At 63.2% G+C, this 27,520-nt stretch overlaps 2 protein-coding genes across 2 annotated transcripts in view; one reads left to right on the top strand and one right to left on the bottom strand.

Moving 5' to 3' along the window:
- Positions 1-27,516, top strand: part of LOC139604659 (dedicator of cytokinesis protein 2-like) — a 51,347-nt gene extending 23,831 nt beyond the window's left edge. Inside the window, exons 29-53 of the mRNA XM_071455838.1 lie at positions 15,684-15,782; positions 15,887-15,981; positions 16,667-16,745; positions 16,840-16,940; positions 17,040-17,098; positions 17,216-17,364; positions 17,490-17,575; positions 18,164-18,320; positions 18,658-18,698; positions 18,838-18,928; positions 19,002-19,121; positions 19,614-19,703; positions 19,806-19,910; positions 20,431-20,572; positions 21,388-21,469; positions 21,563-21,647; positions 21,795-21,881; positions 23,243-23,419; positions 23,818-23,901; positions 23,981-24,118; positions 24,994-25,079; positions 25,461-25,599; positions 25,830-25,938; positions 26,448-26,581; positions 26,667-27,516. Coding sequence (XP_071311939.1) covers positions 15,684-15,782; positions 15,887-15,981; positions 16,667-16,745; positions 16,840-16,940; positions 17,040-17,098; positions 17,216-17,364; positions 17,490-17,575; positions 18,164-18,320; positions 18,658-18,698; positions 18,838-18,928; positions 19,002-19,121; positions 19,614-19,703; positions 19,806-19,910; positions 20,431-20,572; positions 21,388-21,469; positions 21,563-21,647; positions 21,795-21,881; positions 23,243-23,419; positions 23,818-23,901; positions 23,981-24,118; positions 24,994-25,079; positions 25,461-25,599; positions 25,830-25,938; positions 26,448-26,581; positions 26,667-26,750 — 2,619 coding nt within the window. The 3' untranslated portion in view covers positions 26,751-27,516. The remainder of the gene's footprint in view (positions 1-15,683; positions 15,783-15,886; positions 15,982-16,666; positions 16,746-16,839; positions 16,941-17,039; positions 17,099-17,215; positions 17,365-17,489; positions 17,576-18,163; positions 18,321-18,657; positions 18,699-18,837; positions 18,929-19,001; positions 19,122-19,613; positions 19,704-19,805; positions 19,911-20,430; positions 20,573-21,387; positions 21,470-21,562; positions 21,648-21,794; positions 21,882-23,242; positions 23,420-23,817; positions 23,902-23,980; positions 24,119-24,993; positions 25,080-25,460; positions 25,600-25,829; positions 25,939-26,447; positions 26,582-26,666) is intronic.
- LOC139604660 (INSYN2B protein-like) lies at positions 268-14,460 on the bottom strand. The gene is made up of 4 exons (XM_071455839.1): positions 14,384-14,460; positions 4,835-6,630; positions 2,627-2,701; positions 268-703 (listed from the first exon to the last, which is right to left on the bottom strand). The coding sequence occupies exons 2-4, from the start codon at positions 6,319-6,321 to the stop codon at positions 475-477; spliced, it is 1,791 nt and encodes a 596-aa protein (XP_071311940.1). The 5' UTR covers positions 6,322-6,630; positions 14,384-14,460; the 3' UTR covers positions 268-474.
- Positions 27,517-27,520: the final 4 nt, after the last annotated feature.

The raw sequence follows: 27,520 nt of genomic DNA, 5'->3' as shown, positions 1-27,520 counted from the left end.
CAGATCTCCTCTCTCCAGACCAGAGCCTCACAGAGACCGTTCCCCACTGTCTCTGCCCAGTGGAAACCCTCGGTGTTCCCAGTTAACCTGCAGGAAGCAATGGGAGGGATGGCTGAGCTGTCCCCACTGTGGGGTGCAGGGCTGGGCACTGATTTGAGTCTGGAGCACCTCAGGGAACCCCAAACAGAGGGAAATCCAGGGAAAACAGCTGCCCCCTCCTCATTCTCATCCTCCTCCAGAACAGAAGCGCACAGGCGGGAGAGGATGTAACAAAAATAGCGTCTCCTTGGAATTTATTGAATTCTCCTTAAATACAGCCGCTGCTGCTCCCCTCGCCGTTTCCACACACCCGAGCTCCCCGCGTTCAACGGAATGGTTAAAAATAGAAAAGCTGGTGCTACCCAAACCCTACCGAGGGAGGGAGGAGAGGTGGGCAGGGGCTCAGTGCTGGGACGGCGCCCCCGCGCTCCGGGCTCACAGGAACCAGAAGCATTTGCGCCGCGATTTCTTCACGTCCAGCTTTGCCGGCAGCCTCGACACGGGCGACGGCTCCTGCCTGGGCGGTGAGGGGGTCCCCGCCGCCCCCAGCGCCACCCCCGCCGCCCCCAGCGCCGTCGGGGGGGAGCTCGGCCCCGCGTCGCCCTCGATGTGGCTCAGCACCCGCTGGAAGCGACCTTCCTGCTGTCGGAAATCGTGCTCCACGCTGTGGCACGCGGGGACCGTGTCAGAGGGCAGCGTGGCATCCCCTTGTCGCACCCCCCCATCTGCCACAGCCCCCAAACACCATCCTCGGGCAGCTCAGTGTCCCCAACACAGCCCCCGTGTCCCCAAACCAGCCCCCGGGGCGCTCAGTGTCCCCAGCACAGCCCCTGGCACTCCAAACACACCCCCTGGCCAGCTCAGTGTCCCCAGCACAGCCCCCGGGGAATTCAATGTCCCCCAGTCCCCGGTGTCCCCGCAGCCCCCGGTGTCCTCGCAGCCCCGCTGTCCCTGCAGCCCCGCTGTTCCCGCAGCCCCCGGTGTCCCCCGGTGTCCCCGCAGCCCCCGGTGTCCCCGCAGCTCCCTGTGGTGCGGGCTGGCTGCCGGCAGCCTCGTGCTGCGCTGTTCCCTCGGGCGGAGAACGCGTCAATCTCCTCGCACCAGCCACGTCCCATCGCATCAGCGAGGTGACACCGAGTGTGCCCGGGAACGACCACGTGGCGCTGCCACCCCGCACACGGGGAGCGCCCCACGATCCCCCCCCCGGCGTGCTGACACCTCCTGTCACCTCCTGTCACCTCCTGTCACCTCCCCTGGCGAGGACAAGGAGTGTCCCGGGCATTTCTAGAGAGTGGGCGAGGGGGGCAGAGCATGGAGCAGCCTCAACTCCCCTGCAGTGACACAGGGAGGGGATGGCACTGCTGTGGGAGCCTGAGGTGGGACAGGGCCGGGCAGGTCTGATCCCTCCATGGGCCATCCCTGGGGTCTGGTGCTGGGGGTGCTGCCCCTGCTCCCTCACCCTGTGTCCCCCCTGAGCCTCTCCTCATCCCGTGGGTGGCAGCGAAAGCCACAGTGAGTCCCCAGAGGCCATTCTGGGGAGCCACCTCCCCCAGATGTGACATCTGTGCCGCTGCCATGGTGCCTGGAGACAGGCTCGTCAGGCCTAATTAGCCTGAAGTCGCCCAAGAGCTACAGCAGGGGAGTGTGGAGCAAGTGTGGGGAGCAGGAGCCCTGAGGCAGCGCCGCCACTGAGCACAGGGACACGAGGGAACCCCAGGCAGGCACCCCCAGCCTGAGGTGCCCCAAGGAGGGGCCACAGTGCTCACAGAGCATGGCAGGGCAGTGGCACAGGTGCACCACGGTGATCAGGCACCACAGAGCACGGCTTGGGACCAGCTCACCGTGTCCTACACATCCCAGTGCTAACAGCATCAGCATCCCCTAATTAACAGCAAATGGGGACACACCTGGCCAGCCACCTGCACTGCAGAGGGGACAGCCAGAGGGACAGAAGGACACCCAGGGGTGCCTGGAAGGGCAGAAAGCTTTAACAAAACTGCAAGCCTCCCATTTCCCCCAAAGACAACGCTGGGAGGGCATGGGATGCCTTTTCCCACACCCCAGCTGGGATCTGAGGAGAGAGTGCAGCAGAGGGAGGGGATTCCACACCCTGGCCCAGAGCCAGCGCTGGGGAGCAGAGCCCAGGCCCTGTGTTCCCAAACCATAGTGAGGGGCAGGAGCCCATCTGCAGCATCTGTGCAGAGCTGGCACAGGGACAACAGGATGCAGGCTGGATTTGGAGCGAGCCCACGCAGCAGCCACTAGCGAGGCTTCCCCGATAGATTGCTGCTACAGGAGAGAAATGCTCTGCCATGGTGCCAGAGCAGCCCCTTCCAGATGCTGCTCCTCCAGGGAGATCACCCTGGCTGATCCTGATCTGCAGGGAGCGAGGGAGGGACAGACCCAGCCCAAAAGTGCTCTCTGCGTGGTGCCCCCAACACGGAGACAGGAGGTGTGGGTTTGGCTGTCACCCTCCCTGCTGCCTCACAGCCAGGGGAGAGGTCTGGGGTGCAGGGAAGCAGAGCCCAGGGGGTGCTCAGAGCCCAGGGGGTGCTCAGAGCTCAGGGCTCAGGGCTCAGGCCCTCACCTGTAGATGATGCAGGCACAGTCCCGGCAGGTCCCACAGTTGGCGATGTCCTGCCCGGTCCGGTACGAGTGGCGCCTGTGACAGAGATGTGCCGTGAGCCTGGGGCCCTGCTCTGCGTCTGCCCGAGTCCTCTGCTGTCCCTGTCCCACCCCAGCAGCCAGGACTCTCCTCCCTGGATCCCAGCTCCTTTTCTCCCTGGCATTCAGACCCTCTTCACCCTGTATCCCCTTCTGAATCCCAGCTCCTTTCCTCTCTGGGATCCATCTCCTCTCCTCCCCGGATCCCAGCTCCTTTCCTCTCTGGGATCCAATCCCCTCTCCTCCCATGTGATCCCAATTAATACCAACCCAGGTGCTTCTCTGATGGGATCACACCGTTGCCGGGCACTGTGGCACCCCCAAACCCTTCCTGCTGTGTCCTCCCCTCCCATCCCCATCCCAGTCCTCAGCATCCCAAGGCTCCCCACACCTCTCCCCACACGTGGTGCCATGGAGGGAGCACAAGGCACGTGGTGCTGCCCTGGCACAGCCGTGCCCTGGCAGATGGGCACAGGAGATGCTCCAGACTCATCTCCAGCCTACGCCAGACTCGGAATTTATCTTTTTGATGTTTTTCTACCAGAGCATCCTTCTCCTCCTCCAGGAAGGTGCACAGGGCTTGGATTAAGCTGATTCCTGCCCAGGCTGAGCTCATGCTGCTGCATCCTCCCCCCTCTCCACAGAAGGGGTCTTCACCCCACATCTCACTGCTGCTGGTGCCAGACCCCAACCCTGAGACACCCTGATCCCAATGGCTGTACTGGGGTCCTCCTGCACCCCAGCACTGCTGGTCCCTGCTCATTCTGCTCTGCCCAAAAGGGGCCCTGTGAATGCTTTTGGTCCCTTTGGGGCCCCTTCAGGGCTGTGGATTTTGGGGGCACAGCTGACAGGACATGTCCCACATCCACATCACATTTCCTCATTGAAATCTTCCTCCTGTTACTCGACCTTGACCATGGTTGTTCTCAGCCCTCAGAAACTGGGTCTGCGAATGCACCAAATTACACATTGCAATGGGGATTTATTCTGCCAGCACCTGAATTAGATCATGAGGCCCTTTATACATATATATATATATGTGTGGTACGTAAATGTGTGTGTGCCTGCAGCTCTGGCGTTGTACAACAGCCCCCCTCTGCTGGGAGAGCTCATCCTGGGATACTTTCATGTTTTATATGTATAATTTTTGGTGGGATGTTGCTGGTGGTCGGTGCCAGGATGTCTCAGAGCTGGTGGTTCTGCTCTGGTGTGCAGTGGGCACCTGGGATCTGACCTGTGGCAAACGAGGCTCTGCTGTTCTGCAGCACAAGGACACCAGGATAATGTTTGGGGTGATTTCCTATCTCTGGGTGTCCTGTTTGCTTGTTTGACTGTAACAGTAAATGGAGTTGAGGTCCTAATTAAGGTGTCCCAGACCCTTGAGGGGTCTCTCTCCACTGGCAGCGCTCCAGGGGTGGGACAGGGGCAATGGGGACAATGTTCCCTGTGCTTTACTCACAGCCAAAACCATCTGATTTAATGGATGGATCTGGGCATCAGGAACAAGCCCCAGAGATTTTACAGGAGGATGCCAGGCCTGGCATCTCTTAGGGTTTTATTGGTTGCCCTTGTGGGAGATGAGTTTGGATCATTTCAGCTTCAGGCCATGGTGGCTGACCTAGAACACCTTCCTCACCTTCCTCCATCTGGCAAATCTGCCTGGGAGGCCAAGGAATGCAGGCCTGGGGAACTCCCTGCCCCTGGGAGCAGGCCCTGGGCAGGGCAGGATGGGGGTGCTGAGCACCTCCCTGGGATGCAGCCAAACCCATCATCCATGGGGGCACCGGCCATGGATTTGTGCCAAAGGGACCTCCAGGGACGGGGCAGGGATGGGGGGCCTGGCTAAGCCTGCTGTTGGGATGTGACATTCTAGATCCCTGCTCCCAGTGACCAATGGAGAAATCAGCAGAGCCAGGCAGGAACCCAACACCCCCTCATCCCCCATCGCTGGGCACATGAGGCCTCTCAGCAAAACCTGGAGCCACGAGCACATGGACAGCAGCTCTGAGTTTCTCAGTCCTTCAGGAGGCAGCAGCAGCATCCAAATCTCTGTCAGGATCCCCCAATCTCCATCCCCAGCCCCCGGGGCATTGTCCCCACAGCTCCCCCCACTCTGTCCCCTCCTACTCACCCATCCCGCTGCGCCTCCTTCTTCTCCAGGTCCTGGATGACGTCCAGCAGCACCCGGATGGTTTGCTGGCTGGTCTCCAGCACCCCTTCCAGGGACTGCAGCTGGGAATGCAGGTCCCCCTGCTCCCCGGGCCCCCGGGGGCCCTCTCCCTGAGATGTCCGGGCGTCCTCAGCCCTCGCTGGTGGTCCCACGGGCCCCTTGGCCACCACCACCAGCTGCAGAAGGTCCTGGACGTGGTGCAGCGTCTCGGGCTGCTCAGCGGCAGGGCGGGGCTGGCCGTGCCGGGGCGGCTCCGCTCGTGTCCCCACGCTGGGGCCCTGTGGGGCCGTGGGCGGCGGCTCCCCGGGCCCCTCGGGTCCTGCCCAGCCGTGCCCGGCTTGGGCGGCACGGGGCCGGCTGCAGGTGCCGGGGGTGGCCGGTGTCTTGTCCGAGCCGTGCCAGCCCGGTGGGGCCGGTGGGACGGGGGCTGGCGAGGCGCAGCAGGGTCCCCCCCAAATGGCGGCGCAGAGCTGGTGCTGGGGGGCCGGGGGGTCCCGCGGGGGGGTGCCCTGAGGTGGCTGCCGGAGGGGGCCCTGGGTGTCCGTGGCGGGGACGGGCTGCCGCCGCTGCGGCGAGGGCTGGCACGGGGCGCGGCCGCAGGGCAGGCTCCGCTCCGAGTCGCTCCGGCCGAGCCCCCGGTGCTCGGCGGGCGGCCGGGGCTGGCCGCAGGGCACGGAGGCCGGGCGTGGGGTGACCCCCTGGCTGCCCCGGGGGCTCCCGCGGAGCTGGGCGCAGGCTGGGGGTGGCGGGCAGGGCTCGGGGGTGCAGCTTTGCACCGGAGGGGCGCAGCGGGCAGCGGGGCACCCGGCAGTGCCCTGGTAAGGGGGAGGGGGGTCCCTGGGTGGTGGCGGCGGCGGGGTGCGGCGCGCCTTGGCGTGCTGGGCGAGGGCAGCGGTGCGATCGTGGCCGGGGAGGCCGCCGGGGGCCCGCGGGGGCACGGCCCAGCCGGGCACGGTGGGCACGGCCGCTGCCGGGCACCGGGCGCTCGCCGCGGCGGGCGGTAGCGCATCCTCCGCCACATCGCAGACGCTCTTGCTGCGGGGCTGGGGGGCCGGGAAGGGCTTCTGGAGGCTGGGGGAGGTCTGGATGGCGGTGCTCATGCACGCCTTCCTGGGCATGGGCAGCGTCAGCGAGCCCGGCTGCGCCTGGGGCCAGCTGCGCCGCGAGGCACGGAGAGCCGCCGGCTCAGGGGGGTCCCTGGGGGGCGGCGAGGCACGTGGGGTGTTGTGGCCGGGACCGGCCGCGGGCCCGGGGCTGTCCGCCCGCCCCGCGCCGGCCTCCACCAGGTCCTTGAAGCGGACCTGCTGCGTGCGGTTGCGCCGGCGCTTGAGGCGGCTCTCGATGTCGGGCGAGTCGCGGTTGAGCAGCACCGAGCGCACCGTCATGGCTTTCTCCTGGCCGCCCTCGCCGGCGGGGGCCGGGCCGGGCACGGGCTCACGGCTGACCATGGCTCAGGGCCGCGGGGCCGGAGCCCTGGGCTGCGGCCGTTCCCCGGAGCTGCTGGGCCGGCGGGCAGCCTCATCCCGCGCCGCCACGGACGGGGGATGCTGGGCGGGAGGTGGGCGAGGGGCCGCAGGGCATCGCTGCCCGCCGCCCGGCCCTACAGCCCCCGGCGCGCCGCCCCGACGGCCGAGCCCGGCTCCGCCGCTCCCCGCCGGCGCCCGCAGCCGCTCATGGTCCCGCCGCGGCCGCCCGGGCTCAGCGCCGCCCGCTGCGGGCCGCCCGGTGCCCGCCGTGCCCGCCCATGGCTCCCGGACCTGCGGGGACAAAGAGAGGTGCGTCAGAGCCGGCCACGCCACCGCGGCCCCCGAGGACACGAGTGTCCCCGTGGAAGTGCCGGCCTCTCCCGGCTCGGCTCCCCCCCAGCCCACCATCAGCAAACGCGAAGAGACAGGCTTTGATCTGCGGCGCTGCCTCCTCAGCACAAAGGGAGAAGGGAAAAGAAAGCCCTTTAGCATAAACACGTTCCGAGTTCACAGCTCAAATCAAGCAGAAGCGGCTGTTAAAAATAGCTCTGCCTCGCCAGGGCTGGTGCCTCGTGTGCGGGAGGGCAGGGCAGGGGCCAGGGCAAGGGGCTGCTGTCCGTGAGGGACGGACAGACGGACGCGAGGCACCCGCTGGGCGCGGGCCCCAGCTCTGCGGGGATGGGCAAGGCGTGGGGCACCCATCCAGCACGGGACATGGCGGGATGGGCATGGGGTCCCCATCCTGCCTGGGGCATGGCCAGGGTGACACAGGGGACGTGTCACGGGTGGTCGTAACCGGACTGGGCACCAGAGGTGCTGGCTGGGCTGCAGGCATGTGGGGCCAGCTCTGTGAGCAGTGGCGAGACAGTGGCTTGGGGACACGGAGCCACTTCAGGCACATGGGGACGAGCAGGAGGGAGAACCGTCAGTGAGGCCGGGGGATGTCACTGACTCCAGCAGCGCTTCACAGGCGGCACAGGGGCAGGACCCGGGGTCACAGGGGGGATTGCACCCAGGGATTGCCTCCCTGCCGTTGTCCCTGTCCCTGCCATTGTCCCCGCACGGCCCTGCAGGGCTCCCGCTCCCCACAGCTGCAAGGGGAACCCCTCTGCTACCCCATCCCTGCCGTTCCCCCAGCACCCAGCCCCGCCGGCCCCTCACACTGCCCGGGCACCAGGAGCACGGGGCACACCGGGAGCCCAGCCGGGACGTCCCGGGGCTGCAGGGGAGGCCGTCGGCTCCTTTTGGGCCGCAGCCAAAACCAGAGATTCCAGCCGCAGCGAGCAGCGGTTCAGCTTTGTCGCACCACACCGTGTCCCGTGTCCCCCATCCCCAGAGCACAGCCCAGGCAGGAGCCTCGCTGTCTCCGCAGCCTCCCTGCCCTCACTGCGGACGGACACACGGCTCAGACACCCCCCTCCCCCGGTCCCCTCCCTGGCTTGCCTTGTTCCTGCTGGCACGAAGCGCTGACTCAGCAGAGCAGCCCGGAGTCCCCAGCGCCGGCACGGCCAAACTTCCAGCGCTGCCCAGGCCGGCGGTGAGCGCTGCCCCAGCGGAGCCGGGGGTCTCCGAGCCCTCCCCGCGCCCACCCCGGCCCCGCACGCCCCGCTCCGGGTTCGTCGGGATGCTGCTCCACGCGCCGCCCGAGCTTGGAGCCGTGCCCAGACACCCGGAGATGTCTGCGAGGCAGGACGAGACGAGGGACGGGATGGGGCTGCTCGTTAGTATGGACAGCAACAGGCGGAGCAGCGAGCTGGAGGAGCGAGCTGGCTGGGGCTGCAGCCAGAGGCGCCCGTCCTCGCTTCATCCCTCCCGGCCCGGGGCACCCACGCTAGCCTGGGCACCGCCTGTCGCGATATCCGCGATATTTGAGCCACCCTTGAAGCCCCGTCACGGACGTGGGGTCACCTCTGTCCCTGTGCCAGAGCTTGGCGTGCCCGGCAGCAAAGGGCAACGAGGGAGGGCACAGGGAGCCGCTGGCCACATCTGGAGTCCAGAGGAGCCCGAGTGTGCCAGGCTGCTCCAGAGGGTCCTCGATGGGTGCTGGGAAGGGCTCCGAGCGCCGGGCACGGGGCAGGAGCGCGGCTGGCACGGTTTAAAAGCAGGAGCAGCCCCTGTGATGCTGCGCCGGGGCCCGGGGCGAGCCGTGGCTGCCGCAGCGTGGGACGGGGCCGGTCCCCTGCCGACGCAGCAAACGCGGCGCTGTCACTCAGCGGGGCCTCGCCGGAGCACCCTCGGCCTTCCCGAACCGCCGGCAGATCAGAGACGAGCCACAAGGACAAAGGGAAGCCTATAAATTATACATGGAGCAACTCCGTTTGGGAACACTTGCGAGGATGTCAAAGAGCCGCGCCAGGACCCTCCCACGCATCCCTGCGTTTTCTCCTCCGTGCCGTGCTTGGGTTAATGCCCCGCTCGGGCGCTGTTTGCAGCACACCGGCATCCCCGAGCATGGATAACGAGCCCCGCTGTGGGGGGGGTCAGGATGGTCCAATCTAGGGTCTGATGGACCCTCCCGGGCTGTCCCTGAACCCGGGGAACTCTGCTGCTGGCTCCAAAGGACATCTCAGCACTCAGGAAGTGCTGGCACCCAGCACTTCCCAGCCACTCTCAAGCTCATTGACTGGGCAATGGTGCTCAGCACCTCAATCCTGGGGCTGCTGGAGCCCCTCCAAGGTCCTGAGCCCACCACAGCCCCTTCTGGGGTCTACTCCAACAGGACCCCAGAGCTGTGGTCACTCCTCCCTCCAGGAGAAACCTGAAGCCAAAGCAGGAGCCCGGGTGCTCCACTCTGCTGGACACCAGGATCCTCCTTGGACTCGTCATTGCACAGCGACCTCAGGAGAGCCCAGTGGGTGGGACAGGGAGCCCCAGAGCCCGGCGCGGTCATCTGGGGGATGCAGGTGGGCTGGAACCGCCCAGGGGATGGGCTTGGTGCCTGACTAATCCCCTTTGAAGGAGGGCAGCGTGAGGCAGCCACGCCAGGCAGCGCGGGGCTGAGCAGAGCACGGCTCATCAAACCCATTTGCTGCTGCCGGGCTTGATGAGGTTCCAAGTTTGGTCAGGGGAGGTAAAAGCCTCGGCAGAGCACACTCGGATTTCTGTGAGGCATTTGACATTTCGATGAAGAAAGCAGGATGATCCCAAAAGCAAAGTGGCACGCTTGAAGTGGGTTAAAAGCAGCTCAGCAGCACGTCTCTGCTCGTAACCATCCCACGGCCCTGAGCACAGAGGGAAACTGAGGAAAGGGGAGAAAATGAAGAGCAAGGAAGGAAAAAGGCCGGTTCAGAGGAAGGCAGGGGGCATGGAGCACAGAATGTGCCGGATGGGGCTCTGAGTGGCAGCTCCAAGCTCTGTTCATGGCAGCTGGAAATGCATGTTGGCATGTCAGAGAAGCAACTTCCTTAAAAAGTGAGGCCAGCTGGCACAGGAACAGCTTGGAAAGGTTTTGCACAATGGTGGACCCTCCATCTCAGTAATTTTTTAAGGTCTGAGTGGTTTTCTTCTCTGGTTCCTATGGGAAATCCAGGCACATGTATAAAGTGAGACAGCAAATCACATGGGGGATGTACAGGTGAAAGCAGGTGATGCCACTGTGACATGCCACGAGCTCTGCTGGATGCTCACACGCTTGGGAATGATCTCTCCTCTGCTGAGTGACCCCAGGAGCTGAGGAAACATCAGGAATCTCTTCTCATGGACACCCCTCAGAGAGCCCCAGCACTGGGCTTCTCTGGCCACCATGGGTGGTGGATTTTGTGAATAAGAGGCACTAAACCTGCTGGGTTTGCAGAGGACATCGTGGGACACATCTGTGATGCTGCAGGGCTGCCCTCAGAGGTCAGAGCCCTGCTTCTCACTGCCCTGACTGTAAAGTTACCTGGCAGCTTCAGCCCTTTCTCCACCTATCCTCTCCTTCACCCTTGCTGGTAATGCCGTGGAAGAGGGAAAAACGAGGCAGACACATAAATCTTCTCCTCAGGACACGGGAAGCCAGGAGATGAGATTTATGAGGGAGGAAGTCAGGTTCTCCTGGAACCACAGAGGAGAGGAGTGAATGACCCAGCTCTGCTGGCAAGGTAGTGCCTTTGTGGGGCAGCACGTCTGATTTTCCTGATCTGCAGAGGGGACAGAGGTGCTGCTGGCTGTGAACTGGGGCAGCACTGGAGGATGAGTTCTGGAGGGGCAGGAACCAGGCTCATGACACATCAGAGCAGAGCCTAATCCTGCCTTGGCTCTGGGAGGACTCGAGGCGTTTGTTCTCGGATCAGAGCATGCGTGGGACTCGAGGATGGAGGACTTGGGGCAGCTTGCACACCCCAAATCTGCTTCCTCGCTGAGGAAGCTCCACCACGAAGCCAGCTCATGCCCTGCCCTCATGCTTCTCTTCTTGGAGGCTCTTCCAGAACCCGGCTGCTGGGAGCCTCCCAGCCCTTCTCATTTCCTGCAGGCACTGAATCACACCCGTTTCCATCCCACTGTACTCGTGCCAACCGAGCGCTTCCGCTCAAGCCGCTCTTCTCCCTCCTGTGCTCAGCTCTCACAGCCCCCAGCAGGGAGAAACCCCTTCTCCAGCCACATTCCCAGTGCTCTCTGAGTCCAGGTCAGCTCCTGTCCCCAAGGCCAGCTCTCCATGTCCATGAAGGACCTCGCAGTGCTGGCCCCCTCACTCTCAGCAGCGCTCCAGGCTCTGCTCGAGCGTCGCTGTGTCTCCCCCAGGAGCCCTGGGCTGGCCTGGCTGAGGGCACAGGAGTTGTCCCTGCCACCAGGGCTGTGCCAGGGGTGGCTGTGCCCCTCAGCCCTGCCCTGAGCATTGCCCAGGGGTGCTGGGAGTGGCACGTGGGTCCCAGCACCAGCAGTGGCTCACAGGAGTGAGGGCTCCGCACTCATCCCTATGTAGGTCACTGGCTGGAGTGCTCTGAGGGAACATCAGTCACTCTCCCAGCCACAGGGCTCAGGAGGAGGCTCTGGCACCCAGCCTGGCCAGGGGGCCCCCAGCACCCACCTCCCCATGGCACCAGCACCCATGGCCACCCCACAGGCTCCTCTCTGGGGCTCCCGGCTGGCCTGGCCACACGTGCCATGGCTCATGCCCCTGGTGGCATGGAAGGGATCCCGCGGGCTGGGGAGGGAGCAGTGACATCCTCCCGGCACGCTGAGGTCACCAGCCCTGCTGCCATCGCTCCCCTCTGATGTGGATGCGCTGCTGCTGCAGGTGGAGCCGCGCACGGGCAGGGAGATGGAGCACAAAGGCTCTGCACGAGCCTTCAGAAGCTGCAGAAGCCAAATGATTCCTGTGTCTCCCGTGGATGCTAACAGGGCTGTCATGGCAGTGGTGGCTCTGCTCACTGTGCTACCTGCTGGCGTTCCCACCTCTCTGCCAGGCAGAGGAGCTTTGCTATCGCTGCTTTAATGAGACATGAAGAGGTAGAGTGACCTGCCTGGGGGAGCAGCTCAGGAGGAGTTTGTTCTGTGTCCCGAGGCTTCCCTGGGCTCATCCAGGGAAGGAGGAGCAGGCAAGCAGCCCTGGAGCTGCTGCTGGCAGGAGAGACCACCCTGGGAGGAAGAACACCCTGCTCGGCTGCTTCCTTCCCACTGAATGGGCTTTGGGCAACACCATCCTCCTCCTCCTTCTCGCCCTGGGTGGCTACACGGACCTGGGAAGATGCTTGTGATGGAGATCCAGCCCAGAGAGCTCGGCTGGTGGCCAGCACCAAACCCCAGGGCTCTGTTGGCATCTCCAGCACGGGCTGGTCCTGCAGCAGGGACAGGACAAGGGAAGTGGGACACGGCCCAGAGACTTTTGGCGCAGGAGACCCAGCTCAAATGCAGACCCCCACAGCCCTGTGCTCTGCAGGGAGGATGTCTCAGCTCTGGAGAAGGGTTTGGGCACCCATCTGGAGCCCCCCTGCCCCAGCGTGCAGAGCAATCCCTGGGCCAGGGGACCCTGGGTGACAAAGGCTCCGTGGGCTCCCTCGCAGGCCAGAAATGGCATCAGAAAGCCACCAACTGTCCCCAGAACACACTTCTGGAAAAAGCTGGGAAGGCTCCACCGCCCAGCAGTTCCTGCACTGCCCCAGCTGCCCCTGCACACCCCGGTCCAGGCTCGGGGGGCTCGGTCCTGGGTGCAGCAGGGACCCCTGGGGCAGCCCCCAGCCACGGTGGCAGCAGCCAGCAGCAGCACGGCCTCTGCAGCTGCAGCTCCCAGCACGGACAACGTCCTTCCAGAATACAAATCCCTGCCTTTAAGTGCATTCTCAATGCCATCGAGCAGCCCGGCCCCCTTTATCTCCGTGCGCTTTAGACAACACTGGCTACCGGGGGAATTTGGGAATTAGCGGGAGCTCTCCTCCGCCTCGTGCCTCAGTTTCCCCACCACGGAACAGCCCGGACCATACGGAGCAGCTGAGCAAACAGGGGAGGCAGGCTCTGCCCGCGGCGCTGGGTAGGACCGGAGGAGTGTTGTTAGCAGGGACAGGAATAGACCCGCTCATTATCTGTGGCCTCTGGATGCCACCATGCTATTAAGCAATTACAATAATTATCATTTGTAAAGAAGACAACCTCAGTCCAAAGGAGCTCCTGCCACCAAATCCACCCCGCTCCTCCGAGCGCGCCGGAAGGACAAACGCTCCCTGCGGAGAGGGGGCACAGGGAAGGGCCGGGGGTGCCATCTCCAGCCGAGGGTCGCCCCCGCCGGACAGGGGACACGGGGAAGTGCCGGAGGTGCCATCCCCAGCCGAGGGTCCCCCCCGCCGCTCCCGGCCCCGCTCCTCGGGCAGCACCGGGGGAGGCAGCGCAGCCGGCGGTCCCCCCGTCCCCCGGCACCGCGGCTGTGCCCAGGGGTTCATTCCCGAGCCCGGAGCTCGCTGCTGGCCCTGGGCACGCCGTGCCCCTCGGAGCGAGCAGCTGACACCGATGTCCCCGTATGTCCCCGCGCTGGCACAGCCGGGGCCCGCTGGTTACTCATTCGTGTCCACCTCGTGCTCCCGGCACCAAAGCGGCTCCGCGGAGACCTCGGCCCCTCTCCCGCACCGCCCTCGGCAGCCGCGGCTCCGGCGGGGTTTGTGCGCGTTCCCGCGGGGCGGATGGGGACCGGAGCACCCCGGGAGGGACCGGAGCACCCCCATTCCGCGGGACTGCCCGGGGCTCGCTCCGGCGGACACAAGGCCTTGGGCGCGGAGCTGCCGGGAGCAACGTGGGCTGAATGCCTCCAGCCCCGGCCGGCGTCACCGCGGCGCGCGGTACCGAAAGTGACATCCCTGGATCTGCGTGTGCGTGTGTCACCCGCACAGCCCCGGCTGACGGACGCGTTCCGAACGAGGGGGAGCGGAGATGAGCCCGCCCGGGGGCCCCCAGCAGCGCGGGGACCACGGGCCGGGGCGGACAGGGCGAGGCTGCGGCAGCGCGGAGCAACGTGGGGGTCTTCGGCCCCTCTAACACGGCAGCTCCCACCACAGATGCTCCTCCATAGGCTACGCACCGTGCCACCGTTCCGGCACGGCTGTGCCCCCCAGAGACCCCCGCCACGGTCGCCGGTGGCCACCGGCTGGGCACCCTCGGTGCGGGGTGCCCGGCGTAGGGGGCTCGGTGCGGGGTGCTCGGCGCACGGTGCCCGCCGTGGGGATGCTCGGTGCGCGGTGCCACCGTCCCCGTGCCTCCCGCAGTTCCCCGGGCAGCTCCTGCTCGCCGGGAGCAAAGAGGGGAGGACAGGGAGGTGCCGCGACCCGCGGGGATCCGGGGACACCGAGGATCCCCCTCGCCAGCCCAGCTCGGCTCCTCGCCCCGGCCCCGCCGGCCCCCGCGCATCCCGCGGGCCGAGGGTCCCCGCACCGCTCCCGCGCCCCCGGGGTCTCCGCACCGCCGCGCAGTCCCGGTTTCGGGGCTCCCCGCACCGCGTCGCCGCTCCTGGCCCGGGGTTCGCACGCCCCGGCCGCGGGGCCGCCCGGGGTCCCGGTACCGGCCGCAGGGCCGATGCCCGCAGCACCCGGTCCGGCCGCCGCCCCGCTCCCCGGCCGAGCCTCCTCCCCATCCCGCCCGGTACCTGGTGCTCGGCGGCAGCGGCGGCGGCGGCGGCACGGGTCCGGCAGCGGCGGGCGCGGGGCTCGGCGGGGCGGGGCGGGGCGGGGCGGCGCGCGCTCGCCGGTACCGGGGCGGAGCCGGCGGGGGCGGAGCGGGGCGGGGGGCGGAGCCCCGGCATGGGGGGCGCGCCCGGGAGCCGAGCCCCGGAGCCCGGGAGGAGTCGCGGTCCCGGCACCGGGCGGGGCGGCGGCGGCGCGCCCGGGTCCCGCGGGTCCCCGTTGTGCCCCCGGTGCTGCTGAGCGGGGCGGCCGCGGGGCTGAGGCGCCACACGGATTCCCGGAGGAGCGGGAGATTTTGGGGTTTGCTTTGCACAAGAGAATTCCCTGGAATTCCCTCGTAGAGACGGAAAACCCCTCGCAACCGGGGCGGGCTGGCCGTGGGCGCTCGTTGCTCACCCGCGGCAGCCCTCGGTGGGCTCCGCCCCATCCCGGGGAGATCCCGGGGCTGCCCCCGGGCCGGTGGTGCGAGGCTGGAGCCCTCGGTCACCAGCAGCGGTCCCACCCCTCCCCGAACGCTCCGCTTGGGTGTGCTGTGCTTGGCCTGGGGCTGCCATGGGGAAATGGCAGCGGGGAATGCCCCGCTGGAATCCAGGAGGGAGCTCCGGCAGTGCCCGAGCCGCCAGGGATGGAAGGGCAGCCGCGGTGCCCAGAGCCCGGTGCTGCCCTCGCAGGGCTCGAGCACGGCACTCTCTGGGCATGGGTTGGCACCTGAAGCCACCCTCGAAGCTCCATCAGTGCCACCGGGGCACGGCAGGGCCATCACTGCCCCTGAGCATGCCAGACCATGCTCTTAGCCCAGGAATTGCTGCCCTTTCCCGCAGTTTCCAGCCTTGGGAGTGTCTCTGGGACAGCTTTTGGGCATCATCCTGCTCGTGCATGCTCCACTTGTCCTGCTGCAAAGCTGGAGCCTCCTGGAGTGGAGCCAAGGGCTGAGTTTGGGACCCTGCACTGGAGACACTCCAGAAGGAACTTGCTTGCCACTTTCAAAATGCCCTTACACTCACAGATGGCCTTAAATGATCTCTAAGAAATGACAGAGGTGCTTCAGCACCACTCTGTAATTACACCTGCATCCCCCTGGCACCGTGGTGGGTGCAGGAGCCCTCCCATCCCTGCAGTGGGATACACATGAAGGGGCCAGGAGAAGGGAGCTGGGGAAGAGGAGGATGGAGGTGAACAGAGCCCAGGGCAGCTGGGGCTGTGGGTTATGAACTGACTGGAGCTGCAGGACCCAGCAGGGCCTGAGCAGCTCCTGTCCCCCAGAGCCACTACGTGGCCTGCATGGCCACCATCCTGAGCCAGATGGACAAGGACCACTACAGCACCTACATCCAGGCGTTCCCCTCCCGGCCTGAGCTGATGGTGAGTGCAACAGGGGGCCCCCTGGCACCAGCGCCTCCCTCACAGCATCCTCCGGGGGGCACTGCAGCCCAGCACGGCTCCTGACCTCTCTCCCTCCCTTGCAGGACTTCCTCATGGAGACTTTTATCCTTTTCAAGGACCTGATTGGGAAGACGGTGTATCCTGGTGACTGGGTGGTGATGAACATGGTGCAGAACCGGTGAGAGGCTGGGGAGGGACCACAGGGGGAGGCTGGGGTGGCTGTGAGCACCTGGGCTGCTGTGGGGTGTGGTGTTTGTGAGGGTCCCCAGGACGAGGTGAGAGATGAGAATTTGACTCCTTGTTCTAAGAAGGCTGATATATTTATATTATATTATATCATATCATATTATATAATATTATATTTTATTAATACTATATTATACTATATTACCATATTATAATTATATTAATGCTATACTAAAACTATACTAAAGAAAGAGAAAGGGTACATCAGAAGGCTTAAAAAGAATGAAGAATAAAAACCTGTGACTCACTCAGAGTCTGGCACAGCTGGCTGTGATTGGCCATTAAGAAAAAACAATGCACATGAAACCAATCAAATATTCACCTGTTGGTGTAAACAATGTCCAAGCAGCAAACACAGGAGCAGCAATCAGATAATTATTGTTTTCATTCCTCTCTGAGGCCTTTCAGCCTCCCAGGAGAAAATGCTGGGCAAAGAGGATTTTTCAGGAAATATCATGGTGGCAGCGGGGCAGGTGGACTCTGGACATGCAGGACTGGGTGCTGGACAGTGTTTGGGGGGCAGAAAGGACCTCCCCCCTCTGTGTGACGGTGGTGGGCACAGCAGGCTGGGCACGCTGGTGCTGCCCTCACTCAGTGCCAGTGCTCACTGTCCCCAGGGAGTTCCTGCGTGCCATCAACCACTTTGCCACCACCTTAACCGAGATGTTCCTGAGCAACAGCGACTTCGAGCTGCAGGTGGGTGGGCACTGCCTCAGTCCAGGGGGGTCAGGAGCAGACCCCACTGTGCCACCCAGCCTGGCACTCATCCATCCCTCTGCTTCCACCGCAGCTTTGGAACAATTATTTCCACCTGGCCGTGGCTTTCCTCACCCAGGACTCGCTGCAGCTGGAGAACTTCTCCCCGGCCAAACGCAACAGTATCCTGGCCAAGTGAGTCCCTATCTCGGCGACAGGGATTTTGGGATGAGCCAGCTGGGCTGGGCACAGCCGGGGCTGCAGAGCGATGCTGAGTGCCCTTTGTCCCCGCAGGTACGGGGACATGAGAGCCACCATCGGAGCATCCATCCGGGACATGTGGTACAGCCTCGGTGAGCCACGCTGCGCAGGGATGGATTTTGGCTCTCCGTGCCCAGAGTGGGTGTGGCGAGCGGGGTTTTGCTGCTTTGGGCGTGGATCTGCCCTCTCAACCCTCCCTGTCCTCCCAGGCCAGCGCAAGATCGAGTTCATCCCGGGCATGGTGGGTCCCATCCTGGAGATGACGCTGGTGCCGGAGCTGGAGCTGCGCAAATCCACCATCCCCATCTTCTTCGACATGATGCTGTGCGAGCACCGCCTCAGCGGCACCTTCAGCCGGGTGAGGCCCGGGGTGGGCTGGGAACCACCCACGGCAGGGGAGTGGCGTGGTCTGGAACCTTCTCTTTGGGATGGCCTCTGGGGAGGGGCTGCTCCAAGCTCAGCCCATCTCCGTCCGCTTTGCAGTTTGAGGATGAGATCCTGCGCAGGCTGGACAGCGAGGTGGAGGGCGGCCGGGGGGACGAGCAGTACATGCAGCTTTTCAAGAGCATGTGAGTGTGCAGTGACATCCCTGCCACCTTCTCCTCTTTGCTGTCACCATTCCCTGCCGTCCCACTGCTCCTCACGCTGTGCCCTGGCCCGGAGTGTGCCGGGGGAAAGGGACCAGCGAGGAGGGAGCCTGAGCACCACCGTGTGCCCCCTGCACATCTCTGCTGGCCCAGCCAGCCTGCCCCAGGTGCTACCTCTGCTGCAGGTGATGCTCCTGTCCCTGGTGACACCTCTGCCCCAGGAATTACCCTTAAGTGATACTTAAGAGTAATTAATAAGGAATTATGCCATAAGTGATGCCACTGCCCCAGGTGACATCTCTGCCCCAGGAGCTACCTCTGCCTCAGGTGATGCCACTGCCTCAGGTGTTATCTCTGCTTCAGGTGTTATCTCTGCCCCATGAGTTACCCCTGCCTCAGGTGATGCCTCTGTCCCAGGTGTTATCTCTGCCCCAGGAGTCACCCCTGCCCCAGATGATGCCCCTGCTCTGCCCAGGCCGTGTCCCTGCCCTTTGCTGCTGGGCAGGGCAGTGATGGGAGCACAGCAGAGCTGGCTGTGCAGTGGGACCTGTGCCTCCCTCTCTTCCCCAGCCTGCTGAGCTGCTGCCAGAGCCACCCCGAGCTGGCCAAGCCTGGAGAGGACTTTGTGAGGCTGGTGAGTGAGCTCCTGGAGCGGCTCCTGGACTACAGGGCTGTCATGAATGACGAGAACAAGACCTACAGCATGAGCTGCACTGTCAACCTCCTGGTGAGCACCTGTGCCCTGCTCCAGCTCCTCAGGCTGGCAGGGCTCATCCCATGCCCCAGTTCTCTGGGGCAACCAGGGCTTGTTCCCGTGCTCCCCCAGGTCCCCAGGGCTTGTCCCTGCATCTCCCCAAGTCCCCAGGGTGCCCCTGGCACAGCAGAGAGGAGGTGCACGTGGTGCCAGAGCTGGCATCTCTTGGGATGTGCAGCTGTGTGGGCCATGGCCATCCCTGCGTGGGGACAGTCCTGGCAGCACTGTGACCCAGAGGGTGGCAGTGTGAGGGGCTGTGGCATGTGCCATCCCTCGGGCCACTCAAACAGCCTCATCTGCCTTTCCACAGAACTTCTACAAGGAGATCGACCGCCAGGCCATGTACATCAGGTGAGCACAGCCCTGGGATCCCCTGCAGCACCTGGGCTGGGGGCTCCTGGCCATTCCCAGAGGGATGGGCTTGGCAGAGCGGCCTGAGGGGCAGGGTGATGGTGCTGTCACCCCCCACACGTGGCTCTGTCACCCCCAGGTACCTATACAAGCTGAAGGACCTGCACATCAGCTACGAGAACTACACGGAGGGAGCCTACACGCTGCTGCTGCACGCCCGGCTGCTCACGGTGGGCACGGGGGGCTGGGAGGAGGGGGCAGCCCCGTGGCCTTGGTGTGACAGGTCCCCAATCCCTCATGCAGTGGTCAGAGGAGTCGAATGCAGCCCCTGTGCCAGGCCCACACGGGCTCCACCTGCACACTCAGCGCCAGCTGAAGGAGGCTCTGTACAACCAGATCATCGAATACTTCGACCAGGGCAAGGTGAGTGTGGCCCCTACAGACCCTGCAGCCTCTGAAACCCCAAAGCTGGAAGGAGCTGGGCTGGCTTAGGGCAAGCCTGGACCCCTTGCCACCAATTCCCCCGTTTCATGCTCCCAGATCCCATTCTCAGCACAGCTCCTCACTCCCCGTTGCTGCAGAAGGGCTGGAGCTGCCCTGCAGTGAGTCTGGATGGTTCACCCCACAGCCACTGTCCCTCATCCCATCCCTGTCCCATCCCTGTCCCATCCCAGCCTGGGTCAGAAGCTTGGACATCTCTGGACAAAGGCTTGATGGGGTCAGCTGGGGGCTCCAGGGCTGGGGATGGTGGGAAGCCAAGTTCTTCTGCTGCCCACCAGTCCTCACAGGAGAGCCCTCTCCCTCTCCTCACAGGGGCCCGGGGTGCAGCTGGTCCCTGCTGGAAGCCCCTGGTGCCCCCTTCCCCACTTCACCCTGCACTGGGGGGCCCTGTCCTGGCCCCTCTCTCTCCTCCAGATGTGGGAGGAAGCCATCCACATCTGCAAGGAGCTGGCAGAGCAGTACGAGAGCCACGTGTTCGACTACGAGATGCTGAGTGACATCCTGGTGGGTGCCTGGCTGGGCTGGGGGTGCTGCTCAGCCAGGCAGGGGGGAATGGGGGGTCTGCAGGGCCCCCTCCTGCCCTCATCCTGCCCCTCTCCTCTGCAGCAGCGAGAAGCCAAGTTCTATGAGAAGATCCTGAAGGTGCTGCGGCCCAGCCCAGATTACTTTGCCGTGGGGTACTACGGGCAGGGCTTCCCCACCTTCCTCAGGGTAAGCAGAGCCAGGAGCAGCTCCAGAGCTGCCACCTCCATAGCTGGGGACCATCCACAGCTGCCACCTCCACAGCCAGGGAGCCTCCACAGCTGCCACCTCCATAGCTAAGGAGCCCCACTCCTCACTGGTGTGCACCTGGATGTGGAGCTGAGCACCACAACTCTCTGAGTGTCACCATCCAGCCTGTTCCTCACCCAGCATCTGTCCCATCCAGGGGACATCCCAGGGTCAGATGGTTTGCACAAGTCCAGTCACTCTCCCTCCATCCCCACCCATGCTGCCACACCCTTGTAGAAGCCACCAAATTTGTCACAGAGGATTTGTCCTTAGTGACATTGCTTGGCTGGCACCAACCCTGATTCTCCATGTGCCTTCTTTCATTTTTCTTCTAGTTCTTGGGTTTGGGGAGATATTTTTTCCCAGATGGGGGGTGTCTCATCACAGCATCCCAGTGCTCTGGGGCTTGCTGGCCCTGCTCTGTGGCACAGGGATGAGCTGTCACCTTCCTGCCCTGCAGAACAAGATCTTCATCTACCGGGGCAAGGAGTACGAGCGGCGTGAGGACTTTGAGATGCAGCTGCTGAGCCCCTTCCCCAATGCTGAGAAGCTGAAGAGCACATCCCCCCCTGGCCAGGACATCACAGACTCCCCAGGGCAGTGTATCCTCTGTGTGCACAGGGACAGGCATGAGGGTGGTGGTGTTTGAGGGTCCCCAGGGCAAGGGAAGAGATGAGAATTTGACTCCATGTTTCAGAAGGATAATATAATATAACATAATATAATATAACATAATATAATATAACATAATATAATATAATATAATATAATATAATATAATATAATATAATATAATATAATATAATATAATATACACAAGTGTATATATCATATAATATAAATGTAAATATAATATAATATTACATTACACAATTGTATATATAATATAAATATTATATTATATTATATTATATTATATTATATTATATTATATTATATTATATTATATTATATTATATTATATTAAATGCCATACTAAAACTATACTAAAGAAAGAGAAAAGAGACATCAAAAAGCTAGAAAGGAATGAATAATAAAATCTTGTGACTGACCAGAGTCCCGACACAGCTGGACAAGGATTGGTCATCAAGTAGAAACAATCCACATGAGACCAATCCAAGATGCACCTGTTGGTAAAGCATCTCCAGACCACATCCCACAGCCATCAGATAATTCTTGTTTACATTTCTTTTCTGAGGTTTCTCAGCTTCTCAGGGGGGAAATCCCAGCAAAGGTGTTTTTCAGAAAACGTGTCAGTGACAGCTGGGAGCGTGGCTTGGTCTCTGTCGATCCCTCTCCATGTGGGAATCCCTTAAATGCCTCTCTGTCCCCCTGGGGCTCACCCTGGAGGGCTCTGGAGCCCTGTCCCCAGCAGCCCTGCCCTGCAGAGTGTTCCTGTGCTCCTTCACTCCCTCAGACATCCAGTGCTTCACCGTGCAGCCGGCGGAGGAAGCCAAGGTCCGCCTCAAGGGCCGCAGCATCCCGGAGCAGATCACCAAGTGAGGGCCCACACAGAGCCCCTGCTCTGCTCCCTGGGGGTGGTGGGACACACTGGGGGTCCTCTCTCATTTCTGTCCCTTCCCTCCCCACAGCTTCTACAAAGCCAACCACATCCAGAGGTTCAGCTACTCACGGCCTTTCAAGAGAGGCCCGAGCGATCCCGACAATGAATTTGCTGTGAGTTCCAGGACCCTCAGCTGGGGGGGCCCCGCAAGAACCTCAGGGTCCCTGGTCCTGTGCCCATGGAGGTGGGAGCCCCCCATGCCATGGGGCAGCCAGGGCTGATGGGAGAAGGGTGGGGAGTGACTGCTGCTCTTGCCACAGAACATGTGGATTGAGAGGACAACCTTCAGGACAGCCTATCCCCTGCCTGGCATCCTGCGCTGGTTCGTTGTCACCTCCACTGAAACGGTGAGGAGGGGCCTGGGGGGCTCTCCAGGACCCTGGGGGATGCTCCAGCCCTGCCAGGAGCTCAAGCTGGGGATGGGGAAGGTGTCCTGCCTGTGCCATGCTCTGTGGGCAGCAGGGACAGGGTGTGGGCTTTGTTTCTCTGACAGAGGTGCTTGGCCAACATCCAGGGAATCTCAGGAGCCACAGCAGTGGAGATGTGATGTGCCCTGGTGTGGCTGTCACAGGGTGTCCTGGTGGCTGTCACAGGATGCCATGGGTTGTCACAGGATGTCCTGGTGGCTGTCACAGGATGTCCTGGTGGCTGTCACAGGGTGCCATGGGTTGTCACAGGATGTCCTGGTGGCTGTCACAGGGTGCCATGGGTTGTCACAGGATGTCCTGGTGGCTCTCACAGGGAGCCCTGGTGGGGCTGTCACAGGGTGCCCTGGTGGGGCTGTCACAGGGTGCCCTGGTGGCTGTCACAGGGAGCCCTGGTGGCTGTCACAGGATGTCCTGGCTGGGCTGTCACAGGGTGCCCTGGCTGGGCTGTCACAGGGTGCCCTGGCTGGGCTGTCACAGGGTGTCCTGGTGAGCTGTCACAGGGTGCCCTGGTGGCTGTCACAGGATAGCCTGGTGGCTGTCACAGGGTGCCATGGGTTGTCACAGGATGTCCTGGTGGCTGTCACAGGGTGCCCTGGTGGCTGTCACAGGGTGCCCTGGTGGCTGTCACAGGGTGTCCTGGTGGGCTGTCACAGGGTGCCCTGGTGGCTGTCACAGGGTGCCCTGGTGCCTGTCACAGGGTGTCCTGATGGGCTGTCACAGGGTGCCATGGGTTGTCACAGGATGTCCTGGCTGGGCTGTCACAGGGTGCCCTGGCTAGGCTGTCACAGGATGTCCTGGTGGCTGTCACAGGGTGCCCTGGCTGGGCTGTCACAGGGTGCTGCAGGCACCAGGATGTACAGCTGCATGAGTGCTGCATGTGTGTCTGCCATGGTGCCATGTCCTGCCACCCCAGTGTGGCACAGCTGCACCCCCAAAGTGACACCAGTGGTTCCCCAGGTCTCCTGCAGCCTCACAGTGCCCATGGGGTGACTCTGTGCTGGGACCAGCATGGCCAGCACATCCCCAGGAGCTCTCACTCAGCCCCAGGCACTGCCCGGGGTCTGAGGGGCTTCCTGGGGTGAGATGTGCAGCCCCAGGGGTCTGAGGGGTTTCCTGGGGTGAGATGTGCAGCCCCAGGGGTCTGAGGGGCTTCCTGGGGTGAGATGTGCAGCCCCAGGGGTCTGAGGGGCTTCCTGGGGTGAGATGTGCAGCCCCAGGGGTCCCTCCTGCCGGGCTGGGGAGAGCCCACCCTGCCAGCCTTGACCCCTCCCTGCACACAGATCATCATCTCCCCCCTGGAAAACGCCATTGAGACCATGATGAAAACCAATGAGAAAATCATGAGTGAGATCAACAGGCACCAGAATGACCCCAGCCTCCCCATCAACCCTCTGTCCATGCTGCTCAATGGCATCGTGGACCCTGCAGTCATGGGTGGCTTCACCAAGTATGAGAAGGTGAGGAATGCAGAGGCTGTGTCAGGGCCAGCTGGGCATAGCCAGGACCGGCACTGTGGGGAGCCTTGGGATGAGGATTGGGATGGGGAGGACACAGCAGGAAGGGTTTGGGGATGCCACAGTGCCCAGCACTGGTGTGATCCCATCAGAGAAGCACCTGGGTTGGTATTAATTGGGATCACATGGGAGGAGAGGGGATGGGATCCCAGAGAGGAAGAGGAGCTGGGATTCAGGAGGAGAGGAGTTGGATCCCAGAGAGGAGAGGGGGTGGCATTCACGGAGGCAAAGAGATGGATCCCAGAGAGGAGAGGAGATGAATTCCAGAGGAAAGGGGGTGCCATCCCAGCCTGTGTGCAGCCTGGCCAGCCTGGCAGTGGGACTGAGGAAGGTCTTTGCAGGCTTTTTTCCAGGAGCTCTACATGCAGGAGCACCCAGAGGATGCAGGGAAGATCGAGAAGCTGAAGGACCTGATCGCCTGGCAGGTACCAGGTGCAGCATCCCTCTGGCAGGGCCAGCTGGCAGCAGTGCCAGGGAGCCCCACGAGTCCCCGTTGTCCCACAGATCCCCCTGCTGGCAGAGGGCATCCGGATCCACGGGCAGAAGGTGCCAGAGGACCTGCGGCCCTTCCACGAGCGCATGGAGCAGTGCTTCGAGCAGCTGCGGGCCAAGGTGGAGGCTGAGTATGGGGTGCGAGAGATGGTGAGTGCCACGGGGTGGGCACTGCCCTGGGCAAACCAAGGCAGATGTGGGGCAGCAGGGAGCAGCTGGGTGAGGAGCACTGGGCCCTACACCTCAGGGAGCCTCCTAGTGAGAGCCAAGGTTACGTTTAAAGGGAGGTGGAAACCTAAAGTAAATAATATTTTACTAACCAATAAGTGACCCTAAGGGATGGATAGTGGGGAATGGATATTTAGGACAGGGTATGGAGAAATACTTGGGGGGTTGACCCCTGGCCTCTGGGAAATCACTCAGCGTCCTGGACTGAAACTTCCAGAAGGAGGGGATGGGATGCTGAAAATTGGGATGGGGATGGGAGGGGAGAACACAGCAGGAAGGGTTTGGAGGTGCCACAGTGCCCAGCACTGGTTTGCTCCCATCAGAGAAGCACTTGGCTTGGTATTAATTGGGATCACATGGGAGGAGAGGGAGTGGGATCCCAGAGAGGACAGGAGATGGATCCCAGAGAGAAAAGGGGCTGGGATCCAGGGAGGAGAGGAGATGGATCCCAGAGAGGAAAGGGGCTGGGATCCCAGAGAGGAAAAGGGGTGGGAGTCAGGGAGGAGAGCCAGGGTGGGGATTTGGGGATGATCTCATCAAAGGAAAGGGATTACACAGGTAAAGGGAGGGGGGTACAATCTGGGGTAAACAATTTGGGAAAAAATATGAGGATACAAAACCAAAACTATTACTAAGTTTAAAAATACACTACACCATCTGCCACGGGCCATGGGGGACCTCAGGGTCCCTGCCTGCCCGGGAGCAGGGCTGGTCAGAGAGGGCACTGATGGTCCTGGATGAGCCAGGGAAGGGCTGGGGAGGCTCTGCCCTCTCATCCCTCCTGCTGTGTCTCTCAGATGTTCTTTGAGGACCGGAGGAGCGGCCGCCCCCGCTCCATAGCCTGGGTACCTGACTGGGACCGGCTGAGCCACGCTGGAGCCAGGCAAGTGCTGCACTGGGGAGTGCTGGTGATCCCCCCTCACCCCCTCAGCCCTCCCTGCTGAGCCTGCCTCACTCTGGCCCAGCTGCTTTTCTTCCACCTTCCCTTTATGCCAAGTGCAGCTCAGGGCTCTGTCCTGCCAGGTCACCACCAGGTGGCCCATCCCTATGGGGGACGTGGAGGAGAGACACCCCATGTGCTCACCTGGGCCCTGCTGTCACCTGAGCCATCCATTCCTGTCCCCCACACCTGCCCTGCTGAGCTCTGCTGTGGCTGGTGCTGATGCCCGAGTGCAGCCGCTCCCAGTGATGCTCCAGCTGCTCCATGGCACAGCCCTGCTCCTCCTTCCCCTGCTGTCCCTCACTGTTCCCAGTCACCCCACAGCACGGAGGCACCCCCGACCCCAAAGGCTGCTCGCCGGCCCTCTGAGAGCGAGGAGCGCAGGGAGAGCCGCGCCAGCGCCATCTTCGGGTCCCGGCGGCAGGACGCACGCCAGTCCATCTCGGAGCTGCCAGAGCCCAAGGTGATGCTCAGCACAGCCCTGCGGCCACCCTGGGGCTCTGCTTGCACCCCCCTGGGTGTCCTGCTGCACCCAGAGCTCCTGGCCCTGCCTGCAGCACCGGCCCCCAGCCTGGATGGGAGCCCTGGAGGGGCTGGTGGCAGCCCCTGCTGCAGGGAGGGCAGGAGGGGAGAGTCAGGGACTGCCTTCCAGCCTGGCCCTCCGAGGTGCTGAGCCTCCCTTCTGTGCCCCAGGACGAGAAGTGGAGACTCTCCTGCACCGTGAGTGAGAGCAGCCAGAGCATTGACAGGAAACAGCCCCCGGGAAGCCAAGCTGCTGCTGGTGCTCAGCCCAGCACTGCAGGTACAACCTGCCAGGCCACCTTCCTGAGTGTCCCTGCAGCCCCACAAACGGGGCTGTGCCCTCCCACACCACCCCAACACCTTCCTGAGCGTCCCTGCAGCCCCACACCACCCCAACACCCTGCTGAGAATCCCTGGAGCCCCACGAGCAGGGCTGTGCCCTCCCACACCACCCCAACACAGGTCCCCTCGTGGTGGCACAGAGTGGGAGCACAGGCACATCCCTTGTTGAACACTCCCCGTGGGGCTGCAGCCATTGATCCTGGGCCTTGTGCCACCGGGTCTTGGTGCCAAGAGCTGTTCCTGGTGGGAGCCAGGCCCCTGCTCCTGGCTGGGCTCACATCCCATGGCACCTCTGTCCCCTCTGCCCAGCAGTGCCACACTCCCATAGTGTTGGGGCAGAAGTGCTGGCCCTGACAGCTCTGGGGACTTAGAGCCCTGGGGACACTGAGGAGCCCTGTGCCCCCCCAGGCTGGCTGAGCCTCCATCTCTCCTCTCCTGCGTGCACAGGCTCGTCCCTGTCTCCCACGGGCTTTGGTGGCCGGGTGAAAAGTGCCAGCAAGCTGCCACCGCTGCCCCGCAAGTTCAGCCCCTCAGTGTACGAGACCTTCCTGGAGCAGAGCGATGCTGCAGCAGCAGGGAAGGTACTGGGGGACAGCAACTGCAGGGGAGGCACTCGGGGCTCCTGGCCCTGGTCCCACCACCCTTCATGTCCCTCTCTGCTCACAGGTGTCCCCGACAGTGGATGGGAGCAGAAGCCTCAAGTCACCGCCGCTGCCGCCACCCAAGTCCAAGCGTCTGTCACAGCTCTGACCCGATGCCACCACCTGCAGCTGCGCTGTCTGCAGGGGCACCCCTGCCCAGAGTGTCCCTGTGCCCAGCCAGCTGCTGGAGCCACAGCCCTGCTTGATTCTCACCTGCTGGAGCAGCTCTTGCAGCTGTGACACCCAGGGCAGACTCCCTGTGTGCACCAGGCACTGCCATCCTGTGTCCCACCAGCTGTGGACACCTCCACGTGTCCTCTGGGGCTGGGACACCTGGCCCTGGGTGCTTGCTATGCCTCTGGAGCCACGCTGAGCTCCCACACACGCAGCCCCTCCCAGCCCGTGAGGATGCTCCTCCCTCCTTCCCGCCCTCCACCCGAGCTGCCCACGGACTGTGCCAGTGGCAGGAGCAGTGACTTCCCCGGTGGCATTTCTGTGTGATTCCTGCTCCCCACTCGTGGGACAGCTCCCACCCCATCCTGCAGCACACATTCCTGGCCCACACTGCACAGGTGTGCACACAGGCCCTGGCAGCCTCGCTCTGCAGTGTCACCTCTCCTGCCCACCCGTCACCTGCACCAGGCAGGTGTCACTGCACTGGCCGTGCCATGCTCAGCTCCCACCTCTGCACTGCAGCCACGGATAATAAAGGGCAAACACATCAGCCAGGCACCTGTGGGAGCCCCAGCACCCAGCCCTGCTTGCCCACAGCCCAGCCAGGGGCTCACCCCCAGCTGGCAGCACCCCAAAGCACAGGGACTCACCCTCCTGCAGCAGGGAAGGGCCCCATGGTCACTTCCCAAGCCAGACACAGGGAGG

This window comes from Agelaius tricolor, unplaced genomic scaffold, assembly GCF_023055355.1.
Source record: "Agelaius tricolor isolate 1412-34295 unplaced genomic scaffold, bAgeTri1.0.p SCAF_54, whole genome shotgun sequence".
Classification (NCBI taxonomy): Eukaryota; Metazoa; Chordata; class Aves; order Passeriformes; family Icteridae; genus Agelaius; species Agelaius tricolor.
This window is presented reverse-complemented; position numbering and strand designations above follow the sequence as displayed.

Excerpts from the sequence above, each read along its gene's own strand:
- LOC139604660 (XM_071455839.1), bottom strand. The coding sequence starts at position 6,321 with ATGGTCAGCCGTGAGCCCGTGCCCGGCCCGGCCCCCGCCGGCGAGGGC. Across the intron at positions 2,702-4,834 it reads AAGGAGGCGCAGCGGGATGG|GCGCCACTCGTACCGGACCG; the intron begins GTGAGTAGGAGG and ends TCTCTGTCACAG. Across the intron at positions 704-2,626 it reads TGTGCCTGCATCATCTACAG|CGTGGAGCACGATTTCCGAC; the intron begins GTGAGGGCCTGA and ends CGCGTGCCACAG.